Source organism: Artemia sp. Qi Xiang Cuo, chromosome 16, assembly GCF_049724085.1.
Source record: "Artemia sp. Qi Xiang Cuo chromosome 16, ASM4972408v1, whole genome shotgun sequence".
NCBI lineage: Eukaryota > Metazoa > Arthropoda > Branchiopoda > Anostraca > Artemiidae > Artemia > Artemia sp. Qi Xiang Cuo.
This window is the reverse complement of record NC_142809.1, coordinates 2,283,997-2,308,936: the sequence shown is the minus strand read 5'-3', so window position 1 is coordinate 2,308,936 and position 24,940 is coordinate 2,283,997. Positions and strand designations below refer to the sequence as shown.

The window sequence follows — 24,940 nt, the reverse complement described above, 5'->3', positions numbered from 1 at the left end:
AGGGGGAGTAGATTGTCCATGGGTAAATAGTTCATTTATCTACAACATCATTCCCAAATCAGCCGAGAAGTTATTGCTTCTCGAGCTGAAATGGCAGGCAGTGGATAATGGGCATACGTGTTGGAATAAAATCAGGTTTTTAGATTCTTTTAGTTTTTTCCCCAAGGCATTGAGTCAATTGATTCAAGTGCAAAAAAGCGACAATTGTGATAGCTTTCCCTTGCTTAAACAGCACTTTCCAGACAGTGAAATGTATGACCTGTTGACATGCAAAGGTGTATGTTCATACGATCATTTCTGTTTTGGTGCACGCTTAAGGGAGGAGAAATTACCGCTCATGGCAGCTTTTTACAATTCATTGACCAACAGTCAATGCACAGCCGAGAAGTATGAGTGTGCCTAGATGGTGTGGTCCCGGGATGGTTTCAAAAATAGGTGGAATTATTGTAGACTGTACTTGTCCAGTAACGTTCTAACTCTGTTTGATATAATCTGTAAGAAAAAAGACCAAATCTATTGTGAGTTTGGTTTAGATATAGGATTCTTTTTTTCAACACCCATGTTATTATTTTATTTATTTTAAAAAATTTGCAGTTAGTAATTAATCATTACCATCTATGTATATCAGAACATTTTTTTATCGCTTTAATGTAGGGGGGGTTATATTTTTCTTGGGGATTGCGTCTTATCAACTGATCCGAGCGGACAAAGCATCGGTGTAAAGTCAACTGCAGTGTTCTTGGACATGAGTTCATTGTACCCCTTGACAATGTCAACCTACTCTTAACCGTGTGGGAACTATCAAGGGCTTGAGAATCCTTGTGAGTTCCCCGACATTACCACCGTCGAGGACAATGGGCCACAAGGATGGTTCTTCGAAGTTGACGGTCACATTCCGTTGGCGCTTCACGACTCAGTCAAAGATTTTGTCTTTCCCTGTATCAATCGGCCGGGGAGCAGGGACTCTCTGAGCCCCTACAATTTATCAGTGGTTGAGGATATGGGGATGCACTGGACTCCCTCCAAACATAAACTGATTGCTGATTTGGACCTTAAAGATCATATCGTTGTTAACCTTTTGATTTTGCATTGTTTGGTGATCAATGGTTTCAAAATCAATAAAATACATAGGGTCCTGCATTTCGATCAGTGACCCTATTTGAAAACGTTTATCGAGACTTTTGTCGATAAACGCTCTAGGGCAAATTCAAAGGTGGAGAAGGACATGAATAAGCTCATCCTAAATTCAGCGTTTGGCAAAATGTGTGAAAGCCTACGCAACAGATCTCGCTGCGACGTCATGACTGACCCTCTAGAGTGTGCACGAAGTATTGCAGACCCCAATTTTACATCGTTCACGAGCATAGAGACCGGCATGGTTCTTCTACATAGGAAAAAGCGAAATGTAGTACTGACCAAGAATAATGCAGGCGGTAGTTCAGTACTCGAAATCTCCAAGGAGTTGAGGTTATCGTTCTGTTTCAATTTGTTCAAGGAGCAATGTCACAGGAAGGGGGGTTTTAAAGTTTAATGATGGGCTACAGATTATCCGAGCTTAATGGTACACGTGAGCTAATTGGATGAATTTGGTGAATAGCATGGTGTGGGATACATCGACTCACAGATAGCTTTCAAAAAGTGGAATCAAACTCTATAACCTAAGTTGGTAAAACAACAAGCCTCCAACTAAATATTAATATAAAAATCAGAGACGGGGATTGATTTGATATCCCGGGGGGTGTTCCCGGGCCCCAAAGTCTATTGCGTTGAAACACATCGTGGTGACGAAAAGAAGTCATGTAAAGGGGTGCCAACACATTTTGTAAAGAGCAAATTCAACATGAGCGTGTACAAAGACTGTGTATAAAGTAGCCTAGTGCCGAGAGCACAAGTGTTTGTAATTCTCTCTCTACAATATAGAAATTATACTGTGAGAGTGGAAAAGAATGCAATGTCAGGTATATCAGACAAGGTCTATGTGCTCGAGAATGGTGTGAGTGTTCTACCCCATGGACACTATCGTATTTCGTATCGAGTTGAATGCATTGACTATCGCAATCAACTTGGTCTGGATAAATTAACCTAATCTGACTAACCTCCACCCCAACCTGTTCATCTAGCCCAAGCACTAACCATCATCACCACCACTAACTCAACCTCAACTAACCCATAGCAGTGACGACAACTTTTTTTTTCCACCGCCGCTCCCGGGGGGTTGGGGGGGGGGTCCCTTCCCGCGGCCGCCCAGGGGGGTCCCGCCCACGGCCGGCGGGCCGGTGGCCCCCCGGCACCCGGGGGGGGGGCCCACACACCTTTAAATTCATCATGTTAAACTGTGCTATTGTTCCAAGTGTGTGTGTGTATTTTCTGTTGTACAGAAAGTGTTATTGTTGTACATAAAAGTGTTTAAGTTGACAAAAGGTATCGTACAGAAAAGTGTTGTACAAAGATGTTGTACCGAAAAATGTTGTACAAAAAAAAAAGTGCTGTAGATGGACAATAGTCTTTAAAGACAAAAAGTGTTTTTTATTGTACATAAAGTGATGTACAGAAAAGTGTTTTTAAAGACAATAAGTGCTTATTTATAAAGTGTTATCAGTGTTCATGTTGAAAAAATAGAATTTTTATGTTGACCAGTAAATTTTGTCACGTTGAACAATTGTTATTATTTTTATCATTGTGCATGTTTAACAAATATTTTAATGCTGTGCCAAAATAAAAACTGTCCTGAAATCATGTTTTTGTTCTTGAATAGATAGATCTATGGGGGAAATTACTACTTATTCATTGGGCACATATAATTTAGAGTTAGTTTTAGTCTGACCTTTGTCCCCAGCAGCAGCATCAATTTAAAATGCCCTTCAGATCATTTCTATGTGGTCCCTCAATTTCAGGGGAAACAACGATTTTAACTAAAATAATTCAAAGCTGCGATAAAATGTTTTTGGAAAAACCAAAAAAAATCTACTATTGCTATAGTATTTGGCAGGAGTCCTATGATAAAACAAAAGCTATTACCATATCCATACCAATACACTTCATACGGGGACTTGATGTTTTCAATAGTATTGAATCGAACTCGCTGTTGATTATTGATTATTTGGCTGAATCCATTGAACAGTTCTCACAGGAAATGTTACAACTATTCACCGTTCTCTCCCACCATGAACACATTTCCATTACCCTAGTTCTACACAATCTGTTTCATCAGAGCAAATGTATGCAAACCCTTGAACTGAATTGCACCGTCTATATTATCTATCGAGTTGTTCGTGATTCTATCTCGCTCATAACTCTCAATAAAGAGATATACCCCGGCGCACCAAAATTTCTGTTTTCAGCGTACAGACAGACGACTATCAACCCCTACGGTTTTATTTTTCTAGAACTTAATCAGAGCACGCCCGAGGATCTACGTGTAGTCACCGACATTTTCAACAATGAAATTACAGTATATCTTCCCGTGAACAGTAGAAAAGAAAATTAGTCGCCATTATGACACTGAAGAAACTACACGAACAACGGCATATTTTTTCCGTTTTAAGCACTTCAAAACCATTGCTTAGGAAGGCTATACTCAAACATGGGGTTGACAATAATTTCATTAATCTAATATCTGAACTTTGTATAAATTTAACTGAGGGCAATGTTGAACTGCCATATGGTTTTAGGCTACAGAAAACGAAACTTCGTTTCACTTTCCGTATCTGGTCTTTCAAAAACAAGGGAAAAAATTTAAAAGAAAACGACTAATTCAAGTAGGCGTTATATTCATCACGCTTACTGACAAGAATCTAATTACTTGACAGAAGTTTTCTCTAGATGTCTCAAACATCTCCATTGAAATTCATTTAACTTGTACTCTCGCCAGTCAAGCCGTTTTAGGACCATCTAAACAAACTTATTGATGACAATTTTAGCGTCGATTGCAAAAAACTGATTTTACTGCAAGATGCTCAGTAATATATGTAAAAGCATACACTTAATCGTTTGATCCCCGCCGCCGACCCTTTCCAACAGAACACGTCTCAAGATTCTACACTAGCATCAAAGGAGAAGGAATTGAATTCAATTGTATTGAAAATTGGAAACCTTTTGCCAGTGACCTATCGAGACCAGAGTAAAAGAGTATTATCTTATCTCATGTTGGAAACTGGCGATCAAGTTCAAGTCGAGAGCACAGGGAAACGAATTATAATTCAGGGAAAAAGTTATAATCTAGTTGATTTAATTTGTGATATGGTGATGAATTGTAAGGGACTTTTATCCTTTAACAATAATCTATGCACCTTTCTGTGTGTATCAAACTTTCCCAAAGGTCTTATTTACAATAAGCAAATTCTAAAGAAACTAAAAGACTATAGTTCACCAACATCACCATTTAAAAAATAAGAAGATTCAATATTTGAAGATACTAGCAGCAGCAATGATTTTACAAAACATATGGATGCTATTCAAAAGCGAGGACAAATTGATTCGCCCACCAGGTGTGCATAAGTTGAGTAGACATTAAACTACGTGTTTACGCTCGAAATGGATGAAGTTTTGAAAGATGTATATGAGAAGATTGGCGAGACGGTGAGTTTAAGGCCTAACTAAGTGCTTTCCAACTCTGTGTCAGCCACCACCACCACATTGAAAAAAGTAAAATATGATCTACAAAGTTAGGCGAGTTACACGCAGCATCGGAAACACAGGCTTCGCAGTAAACAATATCGACAAACTAAAGCCTTTTTCCCTCTGCACATAATGCAAACGGATCTTTTAACTTAAGACGCAGTTCAACGGCGTCACAATGCCCCCTACAAATATATTCTAGTGGCAATCAGTGTCTTTAGTCGCTATGCCTATGCCATTCCACTACGGTCAAAGAGAGGTGTTGAAGTTGCTCGGGCCATTGAAAGTATTCTAGAACAGGATTCATATAGAAAAATTCAATCGGATCGTGGCAGTGAATTTGTTAATCCCCATGTTCAAAAGGTTATTTTGAAATATAATACAACACTTTATAATAGTCACTGCCATATAATGGATGATTTGTATTAACTATTAATAATAACTATTATTATATTATTTTAAATATATTTAAAATTTAAAAATAAATCGGATTTTATTCTTTATTTATATAAAATCTTTTTTATTTATAATCAACGACCCCATCGATCTCTGTCCAACTCTACACCAACGGATGTTCACTATAGTGAAAATACATTTGATGCTTTTCTAAAGCAATACTCCAAGGGTGAAAAAGAGAAAAAGAAGAAGAAATTCAATGTTGGTGATACTGTTCGAGTTAATAGAACCACCAATATTTTTGAAAAGGGGAATTATTTATGGAGAATCGAACTTTTCAAGGTGTCTAAAATCCTAGACACCATACCCATAACTTATCAACTGCGAGACACCAAAGATTATGAAATTCTCTGTTTTTTTTATGAATATGAACTTCAAAAAGTTAGAAACACAAGTGAAAGTTTTCAAATTAAAAGGATATTAAAGAGACGTACGCGCCATGGTAAGAAACAGTTGCTTGTTTGATGGCTAGGATACAACTCAGATATTGATTATTGTGTCAGTGCTGAATATATTAAAAATGCCCAATGATTTATATGTGACTTTCATGTCTAATGTTTCTGATCCTCTCTAAAATGATCTGAATAGAACAAGTGATTTTTGGACGAAACTCTCCCCCACCATCAAATTTGACGGTAAGTATGATGTGGCTCTTGTCGACTGTATTCTCAAAAATACATACGACATCCTGAGAAGGGATCATAAATATGAAATAAGAATTAGACCCTATGATTGGCCGCCACCACCAGGTGATCAAGAACAAATTCAAAAAATCAATTGGTTGGATTATCCATATATTGAATTACCCTACGAGGAACTCACCTGTATGAACGATTTATCTCGTTCTATTAATAAAAGAATTTCCGCTCGTAAAAAGGGAGCTTTTCATTTCAACTATTCAAAGGAGGAGGGCAAGATCTACATTAGTTCACCTATTGCCAGTGAAAAGGTTATTCTCAATGATAACCTAAAGGATGTTCTTGGCTTTAAGCTCAATATAATCAATGGTAAAAGTGCGGGAAACACTAATTTCATTTTTGCTGACTACCCGCTTGCCTTCTCCACAGATACCCAATATTCTCTATGCTTCATTTGTGGAAACATCTCGAGTTTGTAAATCAAATGTTCCCCTCCTACGAGTTCTTGAACGAAAAACCAATCAGGAACATATTCATCACTACAATATAAAGCATCTTCAGTATATTCCCGTAAACACTTACTATTTCGAACTCTGTCAGTTAACACTAAGAAATAAAATGGTTGATCCAATAGAACTTTCAAAAGGTTTGGCTGTGATTACATGCCATTTTCGACCCATCGTTCAACAGCAAGATGTCTCATAAAAAAGTGGTATTCACTTGTCCTGATATTGACTGCTATGTTAATGCTCTTGGACCAAGACAACAGGGCAATGGAATGGACTATTATAAAGGACGCTCGTCAATTTCTGGATACGGTCTTAGCATCTGGTTTGCTAATCGGTATCGCTCTTCCCTACCCGTGTCCAGACTATTTTTTTGACAGGATGTGAAATTTATTGCATCATCGTCACTATACTATAGGGTCTAATTAATGGATTATAAAAAAAGTGCTACGGAAAATTATCGGTATAGCGCGCATCCCCTTTTTAAAAAAGACATTCAAACTGAGCCTGGCGTAAAAAAGTCGCAAAACACTAAATACCTTATCACTCTCTGCCCAGGACGGACACTAACGACATCCCTTGGTTCAATGAACAGAAGGAAATACCCAACGCGTAGTTCAACTAAAAGCAACATTACTAAAAGTATCTGATCGAAAATATAGTTCTTATCCAAAGATGTCATATCTACCAAATACAAACTTCCAACCTTCAATTACCACCTCATTGAATATATTCAACGCCGAAAATGTCGATGTGAGTGTCATGCATGGATACTATGAACAATTTTATCCGCAACAACCCCTCTCCGACAATATCCACTTTCAAATTTATTCCAATGAAGACTACTTTATGGACTTATCTTCAAAATTTATAGATTTGCAAATGAAAGTTTGGAAATCTAATAATACAATGCCGATTCGGGCCGATGGGATATCCTATGAAAATTGTATATTACATAATTTATTTCGTCAAATTAGCGCCATCAGAAGTGGCTACTTCTGAGCAATTATTAAAAACCAAAATAGAAGAAAATTATCACTTAATCGAAGACTCAGCGACAGGGATTGATGGTGAATTTTTATTTATTCTTGTTAAAATCTGTAATAAGTTTTCAATGTATTTTCAGTTTCGTGATTCATTGTATCAACAAATGAATGGGTTACAAATGGGAGCAGCTCTATCAGGCCTACTGGCTAATATTTATGTCGAGAACCTTGAAAATTGGGCATTAAATTCTTATTTTTTAAAACATGTCTATTGGGGTCCTTACATGGATGACGTAATTTCACTTTGGAATTATCGAGAAACTGAACTTCGGGGTTTTCTAGATCCTCTTAATACTTATGATAGAAATTTGCAATTTACCCTAGAAATTGAATTTTAAAATAAAATACAATTTTTAGATGTGCTAATTATCCATAGTTCTAATAATTTTGACTTAACTATCTATAGAAAACCAACACAAAACACTATATATCTTCATTTTAATTCAAATCACCCCCCACAAGTTAAAAGAGCAGTTGTAACTTCTCTCATTGACCGTGCCCTGAACATATACTCCGATTCATACATAAAAGTAGAAATAATTTTTATCGGAGATATTCTTTTTGGCAACGGATACCACATTCCTTTTGTAAATAATACAATTAAACATAGACTAAAATAACATTTTCGTACAATCAATGATATTTCACAATGTGATGCTCCGGAAAAACCCTCTAATATAATCTATCCTCCGTACATCCCAATAATCACCACAAAAATAAAAAATATTTGAAAAAAAAACAATCTGTATTTAGTTTTCAACAATAATTTTAAAATCACAAATTTCTTAAACTCCGGTAAAGATAAAACCCCAGTTACTCTCCAAAGAGGGTTTTATCAAATACCATGCGATTGTGGCAATTATTACGTTGGCAGAACTAATCAGACTCTAGAAAAACGTATACAACAGCATAAAGAAGACATAAACACAGCGTTAATTGCTAATAATTCTAATAACTCCTTTGATTCTGGTTTAGCTAGCCATATATTTGATAATCCCAGCCACACAATACTTTTTGAAAAATCTTCTCTCATTAGTAGTGATTTGGGGATAAAACAGGTGGTCTGGGAATCAATCGAAATTAGGCTCAAAATAAATAAAAATATTTCCTTAAATAGAGACTTAGGAGAATACTCACTGAATTCTTTATACTCAAATTTAATTAAAAATGATCTAACAAAATATTTTATTAAACAAATTGAAAATAATATTGAACCCGTTACACAAAGGCCTTGAAGACGAGCTGCTAAAAAAGCAAGATTAGCTCTGAAAACTTGCAGTTAATAATTTCACTTTATTTCGTTTGAATGAACTCATCCTCTCTCGTCATTTTATTTATCAGTCCTGGTTGAACTTCGTTGAAGTAAGGATACTAGGGCTATTTTTAAAGGTTTTTTAAAAGTGGTTTTTTAAACTTAGTATTTTAATGTAAGTTTGTTTTTATATATATATTTTTTTATTTAATGTTGTGATGAAGACGGCCCTTGGACATAGGGCTGAAATACTCACTAGTATAAATTGCACTGTCTTGAAGAAAAAATTTCCCTATTGTTTTTAAGTTGTATTTGTTTAAATTAGTGTCTACATCAATGGCACGCTGGTGAGCACAAGCAACAATCTCTCAAATTATACAAGCTATATGCAATTCACGTTTATGACACCTGAGTCGTACAAGGAATTGAAAGGTGACTTCAATTGGTGTGAATACATTACTAATACTGATTGTACAGAGTCGATTAAAAATGCTACAACTAGTGAATTACATCTAGTTTGAAAAACATATCATGACATATTTAATATACACCACTGGCTGCCACCCAATGTTAAAGTGAATATAAAACTAACGCTTGCACCCTCCAATTTCATTTTGAGAAAAGAACTTGCTGCCAATCCCGATTTAAGTCTCTCCCTCACCTCGGTAGTACTACATGTACGCAAACAGCAGGTTATGAGTTCTGTTGCATTGGCCGTGGAAAAACTGAGAGCCAATGGTACTAGCATTACACTTCGTGGTCCATAAACAATCAAAACTCCATGCCATAGCGCCCGGAGGTCTCGTGCTTTTAATAAGTCATCCTTTATCAATGGTGAAATCCCCTCAAAATTGGCTTTGGCATTTGTAAAATACGCTATGGCAAGTGCGAAATGAACTGGCTTTAACCCGCCATTCGAGAGTTGTTGTTCGCCATATCGTGTGCGTACTGAAATGGCCTTAAAATCTAAACTCTATACGTTAAGAAAACACTAAGGGATCACTTAACGATTCAACACTTCAAACCCTGGAGTATGATTCTCGACGCCTCGAAAATGGTTTAACAGAGGAAATGTTTGCTAAAACACATGGTATCACTGTACTGGATTTGTCGGGTACACAGGATATGAGTATAGTACGTACGGGGAGTGTGCGTTTAGAGTGCACATTTACCGACCCACTGGCTGAGAGTATTGCACTAATCTCACTAAATCAATATGAAACCTATTGGAAAGTCACTCCTGAAGGCGGTGTTCTACTAGAATTGGCCCCATGAACACCAGACAAATAATAAAAGTGTTTAATATGGACCTCTACATGTCGCAGCAAAATTCTTCTCGTCTGCCCGCGGATTTTCTTGGCAAAATTCAATGTGTCAACAATACCTTAATTATTGTTAATAGCAGTCCGTCGACTGTGCTGACGGGTCATTGGCTGTGCATCTTTCAACCAATGAAGACGATTGATTTTTTTGATCCTCTTGGGCTACCCTATACATTCTACACACCCCACATCAGCAACTATATTGCGAGCAGTGGGAAAACTATTATTCAAACTCGAAAGAGGGTTCAGGATCTAACGACTAAAAGCTGCGGCTTCCATGCACTAATATATTTTATGTTCAGAGGTCGCGGATATACTTAAGAGAAGTTTCTCAACAATTGTGTTGACAAACCACTTCTGAATGACTTTCTAGTGGAAAATATCGTCTCAGACCTATATAATATTGATTTTAGTGCCATAAGAGTAAAGTGCATAAAAAATGTTTGTGAATTTGCTTATTAATAAAATGTATATATATACAACAATGTCTTTAAATCTACACTTTAGATTTCTTCATCTTCGATGTATAGGCAACTGTCGTGAACCACTAATGCCGATAAATCATTTGGATTCGCTGTATATATATTGATCTTGATTGACTGCACAGTCAAGGTCACATTTCCTACAGTACAATGTAACTTCACTCTTGTCATATCTCTTTGTATATTCAATTACACTATTTGCATTCATATTATGAAATTCACGAGTTTCAATTTGAATCAATATCAAATAAAAAGTTTTCAAGTGGTGAATCACATTCGGTAACCGCCAAATAAAAATCACTTGGTTTATAGTCATAGTAGGTGATGTCATCACAACAATGACGTAGAAACCAAATTGTCTTGTTACCGCAACAGTTGAATCGTAGACATGATTCCTCTTCCAGTAATAATTTAAATCAACGACGATACCATTCTTGCAGGAATAAAGTGAAAACTCTTTTAGAATTAAGCCCAATCAAAGTGGGATAAAAATTCTCTTTCCCATCCCATTTGTCATAGTGGCACTTGGAACACCTGCTTTTTCTATGGTGTGAATCACACACCTCTTCAAGACTCGAGTTACATCCGTTGATTTGTACTGCATAACTTCTATGTAATTTACAAGGATCACATAATTTACACTTTTCACTATAGTCATCTATAACTGTAAAATTCTTACATTGATTCCAACTGCCAAGAGTGTACATGCACAATGGACATATATAGAACATTTTTCGGTTTCCGATGTCAACTCACTCACAGCTAAAACGAAACTGATCCTCTTCGTTCGATAAATTCAACGAGATGGAATTGGGGGGAGAGAGGAGTAGCTCTGTGACGTTACCTCTTTCGAATGATGGGGGAGCCGTCTACATTGAATCCATTGGCAATGTTTCCGAAAGTATATCCACAATATGATTCTGCTTTGTTTCAATTAATATATGAATAAATTGAGTATAAACATTTGAGTCACATTTTAAAATTTTCATACAATAGTCCAATGGGGGAGAATCCGTCCTCATTATATTTTCAAGTGTTCCCTGACAAGAGAATATCCTGCGTTTAAGAGATAACTCGAGAAAATCATCATCCAAAATCAAATGTTTTTCCATAAACACTAGATTTGATCTAATTCTCTCTTTCTCAAATTTATTCATTTTTCAATCCTTTCACTCCAACTGCTGACTCTAGACTGACCCTGATTCGTCAGCTCTAACCAGAAAAGCATGTACAATTAGTGATAGAGTTTATTGTCTTCAATATGTTTCACCAATGCACTTAAAGCACATTTAAGTCTATTCACATGTGCTATATCAACTTTTGCAGCGAAACATAATTGATCCTCCATTTTAAATTTGCTCAAGGATATTACATATCTTGCATATACTGCATCCCATTCCAGAAAAAGCCATAATACCTTTGTAATTTCCATCGCAATGCTTGATTCAATTTTGTTATTATAATCAACTACATTATCAACTTCTAATTGTGTAAACCGTCCACTCATTACAATCAAATAAGTATCTCAAACTGATTAATGACAAAACTGTTCTCACTCAAACTACGTAGTGAAACATAACAAGAATAATCCAGCAAAAAACCCGTCCTCAATATTTACACCGCCGCTCATATGTAACCCGGCCTCTGATTGGCTGAGATGGAGGATGTATCCTACTCGCTGATTGGCTGAGAAGGAAACACGTGATCTAACTGTTTCCGGGAAAGTCATAACATTGCCTAGAGCAATAACAACAAATACTATTTCTGGACACCATGACATTCGCCTCGAGCATGTACATGACCAAAACAACAACAAATACTATTTCTGGACACCATGACATTCGCGATCGATTACGCAATCAATTTCTCGGAAATTCACTTCCCCCTCGAGTCCCAGATCAATAATATTGTTCCCGTTAGAACTCAATGCACATGTGCAACCTTTGCCCCGGATCTACTACACATAGAAACATCAAATAAATCGACCTTGGAAAAAGAGGTCATTGACCCCATTAACCACGTGTTCTCCCTAATGACTCTATGCCCATATTTGGTGTACTGACAGTATTCTATGCCCATATATGGTGTGGGGTCACGACCTTTAGGGTCATCTCTACTGATGATAACAGTGATAGAAATTCAAAAAAATACCAGATATTTCGGTCACAAATGCAGTGACCGTCATCAGTAGTAAAACTACTGAAAACTAGATCAGTTTTAGGCTACTACTGATGACGGTCACTGCATTTGTGACCGAAATATCTGGTATTTTTTGTGAATTTCTATCACTGTTATCATCATCACTGTCTATTAAAAGGATTTTATCCCTATTTGAACTTTTATTTAACTATTAACAAGTTAAAAGTCAACTATAAGGTGTAAAGGAGGCTTGCGTTTACAGTTTTTTTTTTGTCGATAGTTTCTTTCTGTCCACAAAAACCTTGATTACACTGAGCCAATCATTTTTTTTTCATTGTAGAACTAATGAGTAAGAGTTAAGTTTTTTCTTTGTCTTGTCACTGTTGGCCCACCTGACATGTTGCTTTTTTATTCGTTATATTATGCCCAAAAACGCGTCCAGGATTTTTGTTCAGGGGGGGGGGGGGTATAATACAGAACTTTAAAAAGTGCATGAAAAATTTGTTTGTATAAATTTTTGTTATGCTTTTACGAATCGAATAATTTTTTTGCGGGGGGAGGGGGTATCCCAATGGATACGGCCTTCATTATGCGGTATATTCCCCATCCCGGTGTTATATTGGTTTACTTTTTATACTATCGTTTTTCTTTTTACTTTCTTTTTTCATTTTCTTTTTGTTTTCTTTGCTTTTATCTTTTCTCCAGTCAAAGGATTTTTTACAGTCAAAAAGTACTTTTTTAGGCCAAATTTGTTTGATACTACTTAGGTTCTTTCTATCCATAGCTCTCAACATATAACCCGTGGTATTTCAGTTGCGGTTCCCTTCGTGGGCACCCATAACCTGAATCTTGGAGGGGCTTACCTGGTCTAATCGGCACTTCCAATGGTGTATAATAAAAATCTCCAAACAAAAATATAAAAATATAAGGCAGTGTCATTAATCCAGGGGTGTGCCCCTCCCCCTTATCGGCGCCCATGGTGCCCTTACCAGAGAGACGACATCTGATGAAAATCAGGACTTTCTTTTTTATTGGAAATGGCAGCAAATCCTTGAAGTTTGTTTATTCCCCCCCCCCCATTTCCCCAAAATGGGACCCTAGCCACGCTCCTTTTGGAAGCAGAATAAATTTCGAATTAAAGAAAGGGAAAAAATAAACACATTTGAGTTTAGACTGATATTTATGGAAACAATTAATTTTTTTGCTTTTGCTGGTTTTTTTCCCTTTAGTTTATGTTATCATATTTTAATTGGTCGGTATGTGAAACTGTGCTTAATCTCGAGATAGATGTCAATGCCTATATTGAAAATTTGAAGAGAACGTAGAGAGTAGCACGAGGCACGCATGGAAAGAGGCAGTGGCGTCGTTTGGGGGACCCCTCTTGCCATCCAATAAAAATGCTGCAGCTAAGCCCCTGAAGAGAGGAGGGGTACCTCTTGCCTCTTTCTCGATTTATATCATAATTTCCACAAAGTTTTTTGGTTTTGACGAATATGAGCCCCTCGAAATTTTCTCCCTTCCAGGAACTACATCCCAGGGTTTAACCTGGCTAGTATAAAATTTGCTAATAATGACCTCAGTTTGTTAATAATGGCGAGCTTGCTCGTGGATATGTTGTAATCGCTATTGGCGGGAGGTAATTATCTAATTGCCCATAAGCAATACACATGCCTTAATGGCCTGATTTATTATAGCTCTTCAGGACAGTCACATATTTAAAAGTAGATTTTAGTCTGGAAATAGGTTTTGTTACAGTTCTATCACGACTAGTGATGTGCAAGATGATAATGGGAGTTTTCCCTCTTGATTCTGGTCTGAACACCCCCCCCCCGCCGGAAAAAAAGTGATGGCACTAAACTTTATTCTTTTAATATTTTGACCTCACCCCCTCTAGAAAAAAAATGTGTTCACTGGCGTTTATGACGAATGTCATCATATGTAGCCGAATCTCCAAATAAAATAAGAGTTTGAAGACGATATTACATTTGCATCTAAGTAATTGACTTTTCGTTCTTGCTCGAAAAATATGAAAGTTATCAAGTTTTCAGTCACCTGTCAAAAGTGATTGTTTGAAAAGAATTATGTCATTTTATAAAAGGGAAAACACCCCTAAAGGTGCTGCAATCTTCATGAGAACTAGGACATCCAATGCAACGAGTATACCTACCCTAGAATGGGCTAAGGAGCCCCATTGAAATGAGGTCATTCCAACGTTAATCTTGGGTCCTACTTTGAAATAACAAAAGAGATCCTGGGCGTGAGGTATTTTGTGCATAGGGAGGGAAACATCCGAATCGGTATTTTCCGCTTTTTTTTAAAGTTTGTTAAGTGGTGGCGGACACATTAGAATATCCAATTTAAATATTTGTCGGCCTTTCATTATGTCTTGGTATTTTACTGGTCTTATATGTAGGCCTATACTAGCAGCAAAACTAGTTGGACGACATGGATACAAAACTAACATAATGTATACTCTCTTGGGAGGATCGGATGCCTGCTGACTGTGTCTGTGTATGAGGAACGCTTCAGATACTCGTTGTATAACTTAATGGACTGTTTTTAAAGGTGAAGGAAAGTGATTATCGGCGAGTTACTGTGACTTACCGATTTTATAGCTATATATACATTTTTTTTTCGTATGATTATTACCCTTTCATCTATTTTTCAGATGACGACGACAGTTGTAGTCCTATATATGGCACGCCAGCTCAGTATTCTCTCCTTTCCTGCACTAGAAAATGGAACTTTAGCCAAGGTATGAATTGGTAATGAATTTGGTTAAATTTCCTTCTCAGGGTAAAGTGGGATTTTTAAGCATTGAGCTTGGGAAGTTTTATAATCATGAAGTTATATGTAAATGAAAGATATTACCAATGGTTAATATTATTAGTGAAATAATTTTTACTGTTTTTATTTATATTGCTGTTTTTTTTGTTTTTAATTTTACCACTAATTAGTTTTTAACTGTTTTTATTTATATTACTGTTTTTATTTTTTATTACTGTTTTATTAGTTTTTTACTGTAAATTACTACTAATTAGTTTTTTATCCTTTTAATATTACCACTAATTGGTTCCCTCTAAGAAAAGCCAACCGCCACTTGGATTAGCCGGCTTGAATCTTGATCGTTATCGGAATTAACCAGACAAATCGCTCAACCAAATCACTAAGAGTGACATTGCACTACCACCCACTGAGTCTAGAAAGACCTCTCAATCTGACTCTCTCCTTCCAGCGTCCCATAACTCCTTTTCACTGAAATAGGGCAATAGCTGTTATTCGTATAATCTATTTCTTCCTTATGATCATTTTCCCTTTTAAAATTTCGAAAAAGTTCAAACTCGTACAGTAAAAAATAAGAAAAACTTGTAACGAGAAAATCGAGACTAAAAACCTTAACACAATTTTTGACAACTGCCTAAATTATTATCCTATTGTAGGGCTAAATTTGAATCCTCCAGATTATGGAATAAGGAGAGGATTAGAAAAAAATATGGTACATCAGGGTTCACCTATCCCTTCAATCCCCTAGAAATTTCGTCAAAAGTTTGATTTCACCTTTGGCCATGTCACCTACAACTACTATGAATATGCACTGATGCATATGCACTGATAGTTCATATGCATCATGATCATCTGATAGTGCATATTCATGATCAGTGCATGAATATGCACTGATCATAGCTGTGCATACCGGAAAGTATGCACAGATCAAAACCAGAGCGAAAAAGCGCATGAAAAATTTGTTTGTATAAATTTTTGTTATGCTTTTACGAATCGGATAATTTTTTGGCGGGGGGAGGGGTTATCCCAAAGGATACCCCCTCCAGAGCGAAAATTAATTACTCTAACTCAAGGTCATATCCAGTTTTTTCTGGAGGGGGTTTTACAAAATAATTTTTTTTCGGGAGGGGGGGGGAGTTACACAAAAAACGCATAAAAAATTTGTCCATATTCATTATTCTTAAGTTTTTACGAGTCGGAAAAACATTTCAAGGGGGGGGGGGGTCAAACCCCCAACCTCCCCCTGGATATGACCTCCTAACTAAGCAACTACCAATTTAGTAACTAAGCAGATGTAAATGTCTATAACTCTTAGATCAAGGAATTACCATAACTTGAACTCTGTTTACTGTAGCGGCAACTAATAGCTAGTTTTATTTGCAGAATTGAATAACATAAAGCGGTTTTTTCAAAGAAAAGTAATGAGCCATATTAAAACTCAAAACGACCATAAATAAAGTCCTTTAAATATTCAAACTTAAATGTTTTTTTTTTTTTTTTTTTTTTTTTTTTTAAGTTCATAAGTTTATTAATCCACATTCATGAACATATAAATAAATTAAACAACACTTTCACGCTGGAGAAAACCTATGAAGGTTTGCGATCGCGCGAAAGTCCACGTAACTACTTACCTAATAACTCAAATATTTACATAAACCTCAACTATTTAATCAAAACTATAGAAAGAAACCAAAAAATAGATAAATTATAACCTATATATATATATATATATATATATATATATATATATATATATATATATATATATATATATATATATATATATATATATATATATATATATATATATATATATATATATATATATATATATATATATATATATATACAAAATAATAATAAAAAAAATTATAATAGATAAATAAAATATAAAAGAAAAATAATAATAACAAATCCAGTCTCCATCACTCATTATACTCAACTCTCTCTCCCCTCCCCCACCCTGCCCTTCCAACCTTACTTTATCCCTTACCCCCCCCTACCTTCCCAGCCCACCCTCGCCTCTTCAGCTCCTCTTCCTCCCCTACCCAAACTACCAGCCATAATAAAATTTAACAAATTCACCCAAAAAAATAATCTTTTAAATTCTTTTTAAATTGAGGTACATGTTCTGCCTCTCTAATGCTCAATGTTGCTCATTCCATACTGATGGACCCAGGTGTTTCATTGAAAATAAAGACCTGGTACCACGACGCAAATCAACAACTATATTATCACTTTGCCTAGTTCCATAATTATGCAGGTCACTATTAATTTGGTAAAAATTCTTAAAAACATCAGGGGTTAAACCATTCTTACACTGAAACACAAATACTGCAGCCTGGTAATCTCTTATCTGACCTACGTTAAGGAGCTTCAGGGACCTAAAACAAGCACATGTGTCAGGTACATCCTGGACATACCAACCGATTGTTCTAACAGCTATATTTTGTAGAACTTGCACTCTTCTATAGTTGCATAAGAAGTTACTGCTCCATAGGAGGTAACCGTAGGAGATATATGGATAAACCAATGAATAATATAAAGTTAAAAGTATTCTTTGAGGGAGAAAGTGCTGCAGACGTCGAAGTATTCCTACCCCATGGGCAATTTTAGATGAAATTGCGTCACTGTCACACTTCCATGCCAGATGGCAGTCAAGATAAAAACCAAGTTAGTGGAGATGATCAACTTGCTGAACCAGATTACCACATAAAGTTACCTGGCCAGACACATCCAGTGGGGTACCAACTCTACAAAACGTCATTAAAAATGTCTTGCGAACATTTACACATAATAGACTTAATAAACTGAAAATCTCCAGCCTTTCCAGTGCGAGATTCGCTTTTCTCACCAGGTCCTTCACAGATGAGGCAAACACAGTTAAAACGGTATCATCAGCAAACGAGATAAGACACATCTTTCAAATAAAGACGCTTGAGATCAAGATAGATGAAGTAAAGCAGGGGACCTAACACTGATCCCTGTGGTACTCCACATGTCACTGGAAATGCTGCTGAGCCCACAACACTCAATACTCCTCTAAGGGATCTGCCTATGAGATAAGTTTCAAACCACTTTAAGCACTTTTCGCGGACACCTAACGACTCCATCCGACTTAGCAGAATTTGAAAATCAACTGTATCGAATGCTTTGCGAATATCTATAAATATAGACAATGGTGTTTCACCTCTATTAATTGACCACTGTTAATTACCACTGTTAATTCATTCCATAAGTTGTTGCAAAGAATTCGTCGTCAAGTGCCCTTTGCGAAATCTGAATTGGGTCTCACTCAGCAAATCATTAGCCTGTAGGAAACTATATAGACGTTTGTGAACAACTTTTTCTAATACTTTCGAAAACAATGGAAGGATCGAAATCGGTCTCCAATTCTCAATTTCCTTTTTGGGGCCACCTTTATGAAGTTGTATCACTTTCGCAACTTTTAGCTGGTCAGGAAAAATGCCCTTTTCAAGTGACAGGTTTATAATAAAAAGCAGACACGGTAGAATATAATGCATTATTGCCTTAAACGCTCGAAGAGATAAGCCCGCAGAATTTGATTTCAGAGATTTTATTATTTTAAGCAGTTCATCACTTGTACACGGATCAAAGGTTAATTCAAAACTCTCCCCTTTGTTACCACATATAATGTATTCTTGAAACTGTTCACATCTATTTTATACACTATTTTGCACTTTAGTGCCAATATTAGAAAAAAAAATTACCAAATTTATTTGCAACGCTAGGGTTATCATCAGGGGCAATCCCTTCAAGTTTTACTTCATTCTTCCAAGGTCAGCAGTCCCATTGGTCACTTCATTTATCAGTTTCCATGTTTCTTTCATTTTTCTTTTACTATTTGAAAACTTTCTATCGTAATATTCAGCCATAGCTTTGCGACGTAATTTGTTCACTAAATTGCGCTGTTTTTTTTAACAATTCATACGAAACATCACTTTTATCATCTAGATATCTTTAATAAAGCTCAATTCTTAGCTTTCTTTCTTCCAGTATTTCACTCGTTATCCACGGCTTACGGGGTTCCTGTTTCATCACTTTCATTACCTTAATAGGACACGCACTATCATAAATGGGTAGAATAAGAGACATTAGATTATCAAGTGCTCTCATAGGGGATTCTTCTTCAGAAAACACAGGGGTCCGATCGATAACACTAACCTGCTCCACAACTTTTGAAGATTCCCTTTTTTCATTAACCTTGTCTTTATTTTCTTTTTCTTTGGTCTGTGCAACCGACACTTCATAACACTCACCAATGGAAGATGGTCAGAACCAGGAAAGGCCACAACATCAGAATAACAAAGCTTCAAATTGGCAGAACGAACGAAAATATTATCAATTAGGGTTGCACTCTGTCCAATAATCCTTGTGGGTACACTCACAAGCTGGTATAGATCATTCGATATCATAAAATTAAAAAAATCAACATTAAGATTAGACAAATTAAAAATTAAAATCACCCATAACATTATGACTAGCTCCAGACGGTACCTTTGAAATGAGCTGAGTTATACCTCTCACAAAATCCTCCAGGTGAGCGCTGGGCGGCTTATACACCATACTAATTATATTTTTTCTCCCATCAAATTCAATTCCAATTGAAAAAACTTCAACCTTACCTTCAATCCATATACTAAGATCATCCCTTTCATTATAAATCAACCCATTCTTTATAAGGAATCCAACACCACCACGACCCATCACCCCTCGGTTCTTAACACAAAGATTATAACCTGGAAATGAATACAGTGAGAGAGACTGGTTTGAACTAAAAATGTTTCACATAATCCTATAATATCAAAAGAAGAAGAAAATTGTTCAATTAATTCTAAAATATCCAGGTAGCTTGTAGTGGCGTGAACATTCCAAGAACATAGTCGCAGACTCTTTTCATTTATATCGTGAATGAACTGCAACCGAATATAATCACTCTCCCTCATAGGCTTTAGCTCAACAATCGGTATATCATCATCGCCGACAATACCTCTTAATAAATAATCCTGAAGACTAAGTCGGTCTTGATCAGACATTATCATTTTTCATATAAGAAAAACAAGAAATAGCACTTGAAAAAAGAGACAGAAAAAAATAGAAAAATAACACAAATATTAAAAAAAAATGTATAAAAGGTCGTCAATTGACCAGACACGCCTGATTGGAGCAGTCTCAGTTTTGCGCACAAAAATACGGCCTTGATCAGACCACACACTGCGATTTCCAAACTTATCTCTTGAAGCGCTCATTAGATTGCGCTTATGTTTTGTAAGGTTCTCAGCTACAAATAATCCTGAGCCACTAAGCTGCTTCTTCGCTTTAAACACATGGCGAGCTATTTCTTATGATCGAAACTGGATGAGAACAGGGGCAACTTTATCTGGTCTTTGAGCATTAGTTGTTCCAACTCTAAATCGCTGAACACTAACTATGTCTGAATCCTTGATATTAGTTAGACCCATCTTAACAACGCTTCATGGTGTCCCCCACACTCTGCGAAGGAATCTGCTTCACACCATTAAACAACAGGGAATCACTTCTCCCTTCCTGCTGAATGTTGTCTAGCTTGAGCTCAAGCTGATTCACGCGATTTTGCAACAAATTAATCATATGCATGCATGTTTTTAGATGTTTTTCAATTAGTTCAAATTTAGGATAAAACTCAATATGTACTGCATCATAGATTTCAAAAACCATTGTTTCCACTGGAAACTCAGCATTAAAATTAGCTGTAGTCTGCAAAGTCCATTTTTTCAGCTTTTCGTTAAATTTTTATCTCGATTTCTTTAGTTAGATTTTGTTGTGTAGCCACAAGTTCATTCTCTGTAACCACTATTAGTATACGGAGATCAGCAGTGGGATCTGAGAATAGACCATCCGTTACCAAATCTTGCCCTTTTCTTAGAAACTGGCGGTAAACATCAGGATGATTTTTTAGCTCTGCAAACGCATGATAACACCCTTAGTTTTCATTGTTGATGCTTCCTTCTCATTGACATCAAAACTAAGTAAACTCGCGACGGATAGAACCTGACGGTCGTGTTTTTTCCGCAGCAAAAAACAAAAAATTTGCTGTCTCCGGTATTTGTCTTCATAATTTCTAGGATTCGAATCGGCCAAAGAGGATAACCCGCAAATTTGGCGAGGAACAAATCTCCAATTTTAACGTTAGCTGGATGACAGTAACAATAAATATAAAAAATCAATAAAATAGTCATAAATTAGTATCAACGAGCAAATGAAACCCAATTTGAGTCGAAATTAAAGTTAATAATCACATCGCAATTAAATATAACAAATACTGACATGCATGGAGAAATAAATTCTAAAACGAGTAGAAATTAGACTGAAAACCCTTTAAGTCGAACTTAAAACGAGCAGATTTTGACACCCTGGGTGCATATAATTTTTTTTTATTGCATTCAACGTCCCCCTCAATATTCCCTGAAAGTTTCAACTTAATAGGCCTACCCTTAGCCATTGCTGAGATATTTCGCATACACTCTTTTGACAATCTGTTGCACATTGTGTCGTTCCATTTAGTTGAACATTCCATGAAAATTTGAATTTAATACCCTTACCGTTCCTGAGATATTGCATTTACGCAATTTTGACAACCGGGATGCACTTAGTGTCTTTTGATTTGATTCAGCATCTGAATTAACATTCCTTGATATTTTTAACTTAATACCCTTCGCTGTTCCCCAGATAAACCAGACACGCTGTTTTGATAACCTGGATACATACAGTGTCTTTTGATTTAGTTCAACAACCCCTTCAGCTTTCCCCGGCATTTTCAACTAAATACATTTTCGTTCCTGAGATATTGTATAATGACCCTAATTTTCCTGGGTAATTAAACAAACGCACTTTCTTCTGCCTTATTTTAGGTAAGAGATGAAGTCAATAACAAATATAACAATCCTGTATTGCAAATAAACTGTTTTTCCCTTCAAAAATTTTAAGAACAAAATACAATTTTTCTCCCCGATATCCATTCTTGGAATTTCCCACTTAAATTTGACTTGACCGACTCGATTCTGGGTGGCTTTCATTCACAATTAACACCCTTTGGGGTATAGAATTGCCGAAAACGAAACTTCTTTACGCTTTTTCTCTTTATTACCTAAAAAAGGACAAAAAGTTAAAAGTTTTCATTTAAACAAGGCCTCTCCTAGTTCCCTATCATACGGTTTTACCAAGCCCTGGTGAATGGTGATCCGTACGATCACTCCTGGCAAAAAAAAAAATCCAACAACAAATGCCCGCATTCTTGATAATGAATATGCAAGATGTTATAGAAACAATCGTAACAAATTTCTATATTTCAAGGGTATGTAGGGATCAACAACTCGCCAAAGTATACTTGCACATGGAAGGGTGTTCCCAGTTGCGGCCACGTACTTTTTAATCTGCGGGGGGGGGGGGTATACCACAGGGGTATAAAAATATAAAATAAAAAGAATTTAATGTTGGATGTAAAAAAAACTGGGGCCCAGGCCTAAAAACGCCACTGGGTGTTCCCCTTGACTGGTGCTAGTGCAAGTCTGTAAAGAATGACATCAAACTTAAAATGAACATAAAGAATCATATACAGGCTATGAGGGGGCTTCCATACCCCCCCCCTCCCCTGATCCTCTTCCCCTTCTTCGCTAAGGTCTCAATATATTATGAATATTGAAGTGCTGCTATATATATTGAATAACCCAGAACCTTTGTGTCGGGGGCCGCTGGGGTGACATCTGCCTCATCCTAGGGGTTTAATATGATCCCCAATTGTGATTCCCATTCCGATGGTTAAAATTTGAGCTCTATATTCTATCCTAAGGCTTTTAGTATTCCACAAAATTTGTTTCTATATTTAAATTGTTGATCTTGAGAGATTCCTGGGGAAATGCCCCTTTCCTCCTTCTTCACAGTATGGAGATACGTAGCCAGAAGGTGATTGTGTGTAACTGTATAAAAATGTCAATTGCTGTTTATGTCGATTGAACCGATATAACAATCTGCATGTCATATAGTTTGACAAAAAAATTGCAGCTCTGAAGCTATCCTTTGAATTGAAAAGTCGAAATTTGATAGGAGTTTGCCAAATTGCACGTGAAGCTCTGACTAGTCAAGAACGTTGGGTATATTTATGGGCGAAACCGATGTGCTTTGACGTCTTCTGTCACTGCTTACCCGTGCTAAATGGGTAAAAAATACAGGACATCCTGTATTTTTTCAAACTTATTCTGGTTATAGTTTTGGATATTAAATTAAGAGCAAGGATCACTGCACTTGTTGTTCGTCGCCATAAATGGCTTAATGACTGTTTTATTTAAAAAAAAATTGCATCTATGTAAAGATTTCATCTAGTAGGTTATGGGCTTATCAAACATATCTGGAATTAATGAAGCGACTTTTAGTGTGCAAATTATATCCTTAACTGTTCAAAAAACACCAAGATTAGTAGAAACCTTTTTTTGGAATCGAGCTTAAAGCGTTCCAAAGTTCTTTCAAATAATAGTGTAGCTTGATTACGGTCGCTTGATTCCCTTTTTTCATTAACCATGTCTTTATTTTCTTTTTCTTTGGTCTGTGCAACCGACACTTCATAACACTCACCAATGGAAGATGGTCAGAACCAGGAAAGGCCACAACATCAGAATAACAAAGCTTCAAATTGGCAGAACGAACGAAAATATTATCAATTAGGGTTGCACTCTGTCCAATAATCCTTGTGGGTACACTCACAAGCTGGTATAGATCATTCGATATCATAAAATTAAAAAAATCAACATTAAGATTAGACAAATTAAAAATTAAAATCACCCATAACATTATGACTAGCTCCAGACGGTACCTTTGAAATGAGCTGAGTTATACCTCTTACAAAATCCTCCAGGTGAGCGCTGGGCGGCTTATACACCATACTAATTATATTTTTTCTCCCATCAAATTCAATTTCAATTGAAAAAACTTCAACCTTACCTTCAATCCATATACTAAGATCATCCCTTTCATTATAATCCAACCCATTCTTTATAAGGAATCCAATACCACCACGACCCATCACCCCTTGGTTCTTAACACAAAGACTATAACCTGGAAATGAATACAGTGAGAGAGACTGGTTTGAACTAAAAAAAATGTTTCATATAATTCTATAATATCAAAAGAAGAAGAAAATTTTTCAATTAATTCTAAAATATCCAGGTAGCTTGTAGTCACGTGAACATTCCAAGAACATAGTCGTAGACTCTTTTCATTTATATCATGAATGAACTGCAACCGAATATAATCACTCTCCCTCATAGGCTTTAGCTCAACAATCGGTATATCATCATCGCCGACAATACCTCTTAATAAATAATCCTGAAGACTAAGTCGGTCTTGATCAGACATTATCATTTTTCATATAAGAAAAACAAGAAATAGCACTTGAAAAAAGAGACAGAAAAAAATAGAAAAATAACACAAATATTAAAAAAAAATGTATAAAAGGTCTTCAATTGACCAGACACGCCTGATTGGAGCAGTCTCAGTTTTGCGCACAAAAATACGGCCTTGATCAGACCACACACTGCGATTTCCAAACTTATCTCTTGAAGCGCTCATTAGATTGCGCTTATGTTTTGTAAGGTTCTCAGCTACAAATAAGCCTGAGCCACTAAGCTGCTTCTTCGCTTTAAACA

General features: G+C 36.3%; 1 protein-coding gene and 1 pseudogene across 3 annotated transcripts in view; both read left to right on the top strand.

The window, feature by feature from the left end:
• The window catches only part of frc (UDP-sugar transporter UST74c fringe connection), a 91,734-nt gene that overhangs the window by 42,509 nt on the left and 24,285 nt on the right, over positions 1 to 24,940 (top strand). For all 3 annotated transcript variants that reach the window (XM_089102051.1, XM_089102050.1, XM_089102052.1), the window contains one exon: positions 15,127 to 15,213. In XM_089102051.1, the coding sequence (XP_088958177.1) occupies positions 15,127 to 15,213 (87 nt within the window). The remainder of the gene's footprint in view (positions 1 to 15,126; positions 15,214 to 24,940) is intronic.
• LOC148942473 (uncharacterized) lies at positions 7,488 to 8,546 on the top strand (annotated as a pseudogene).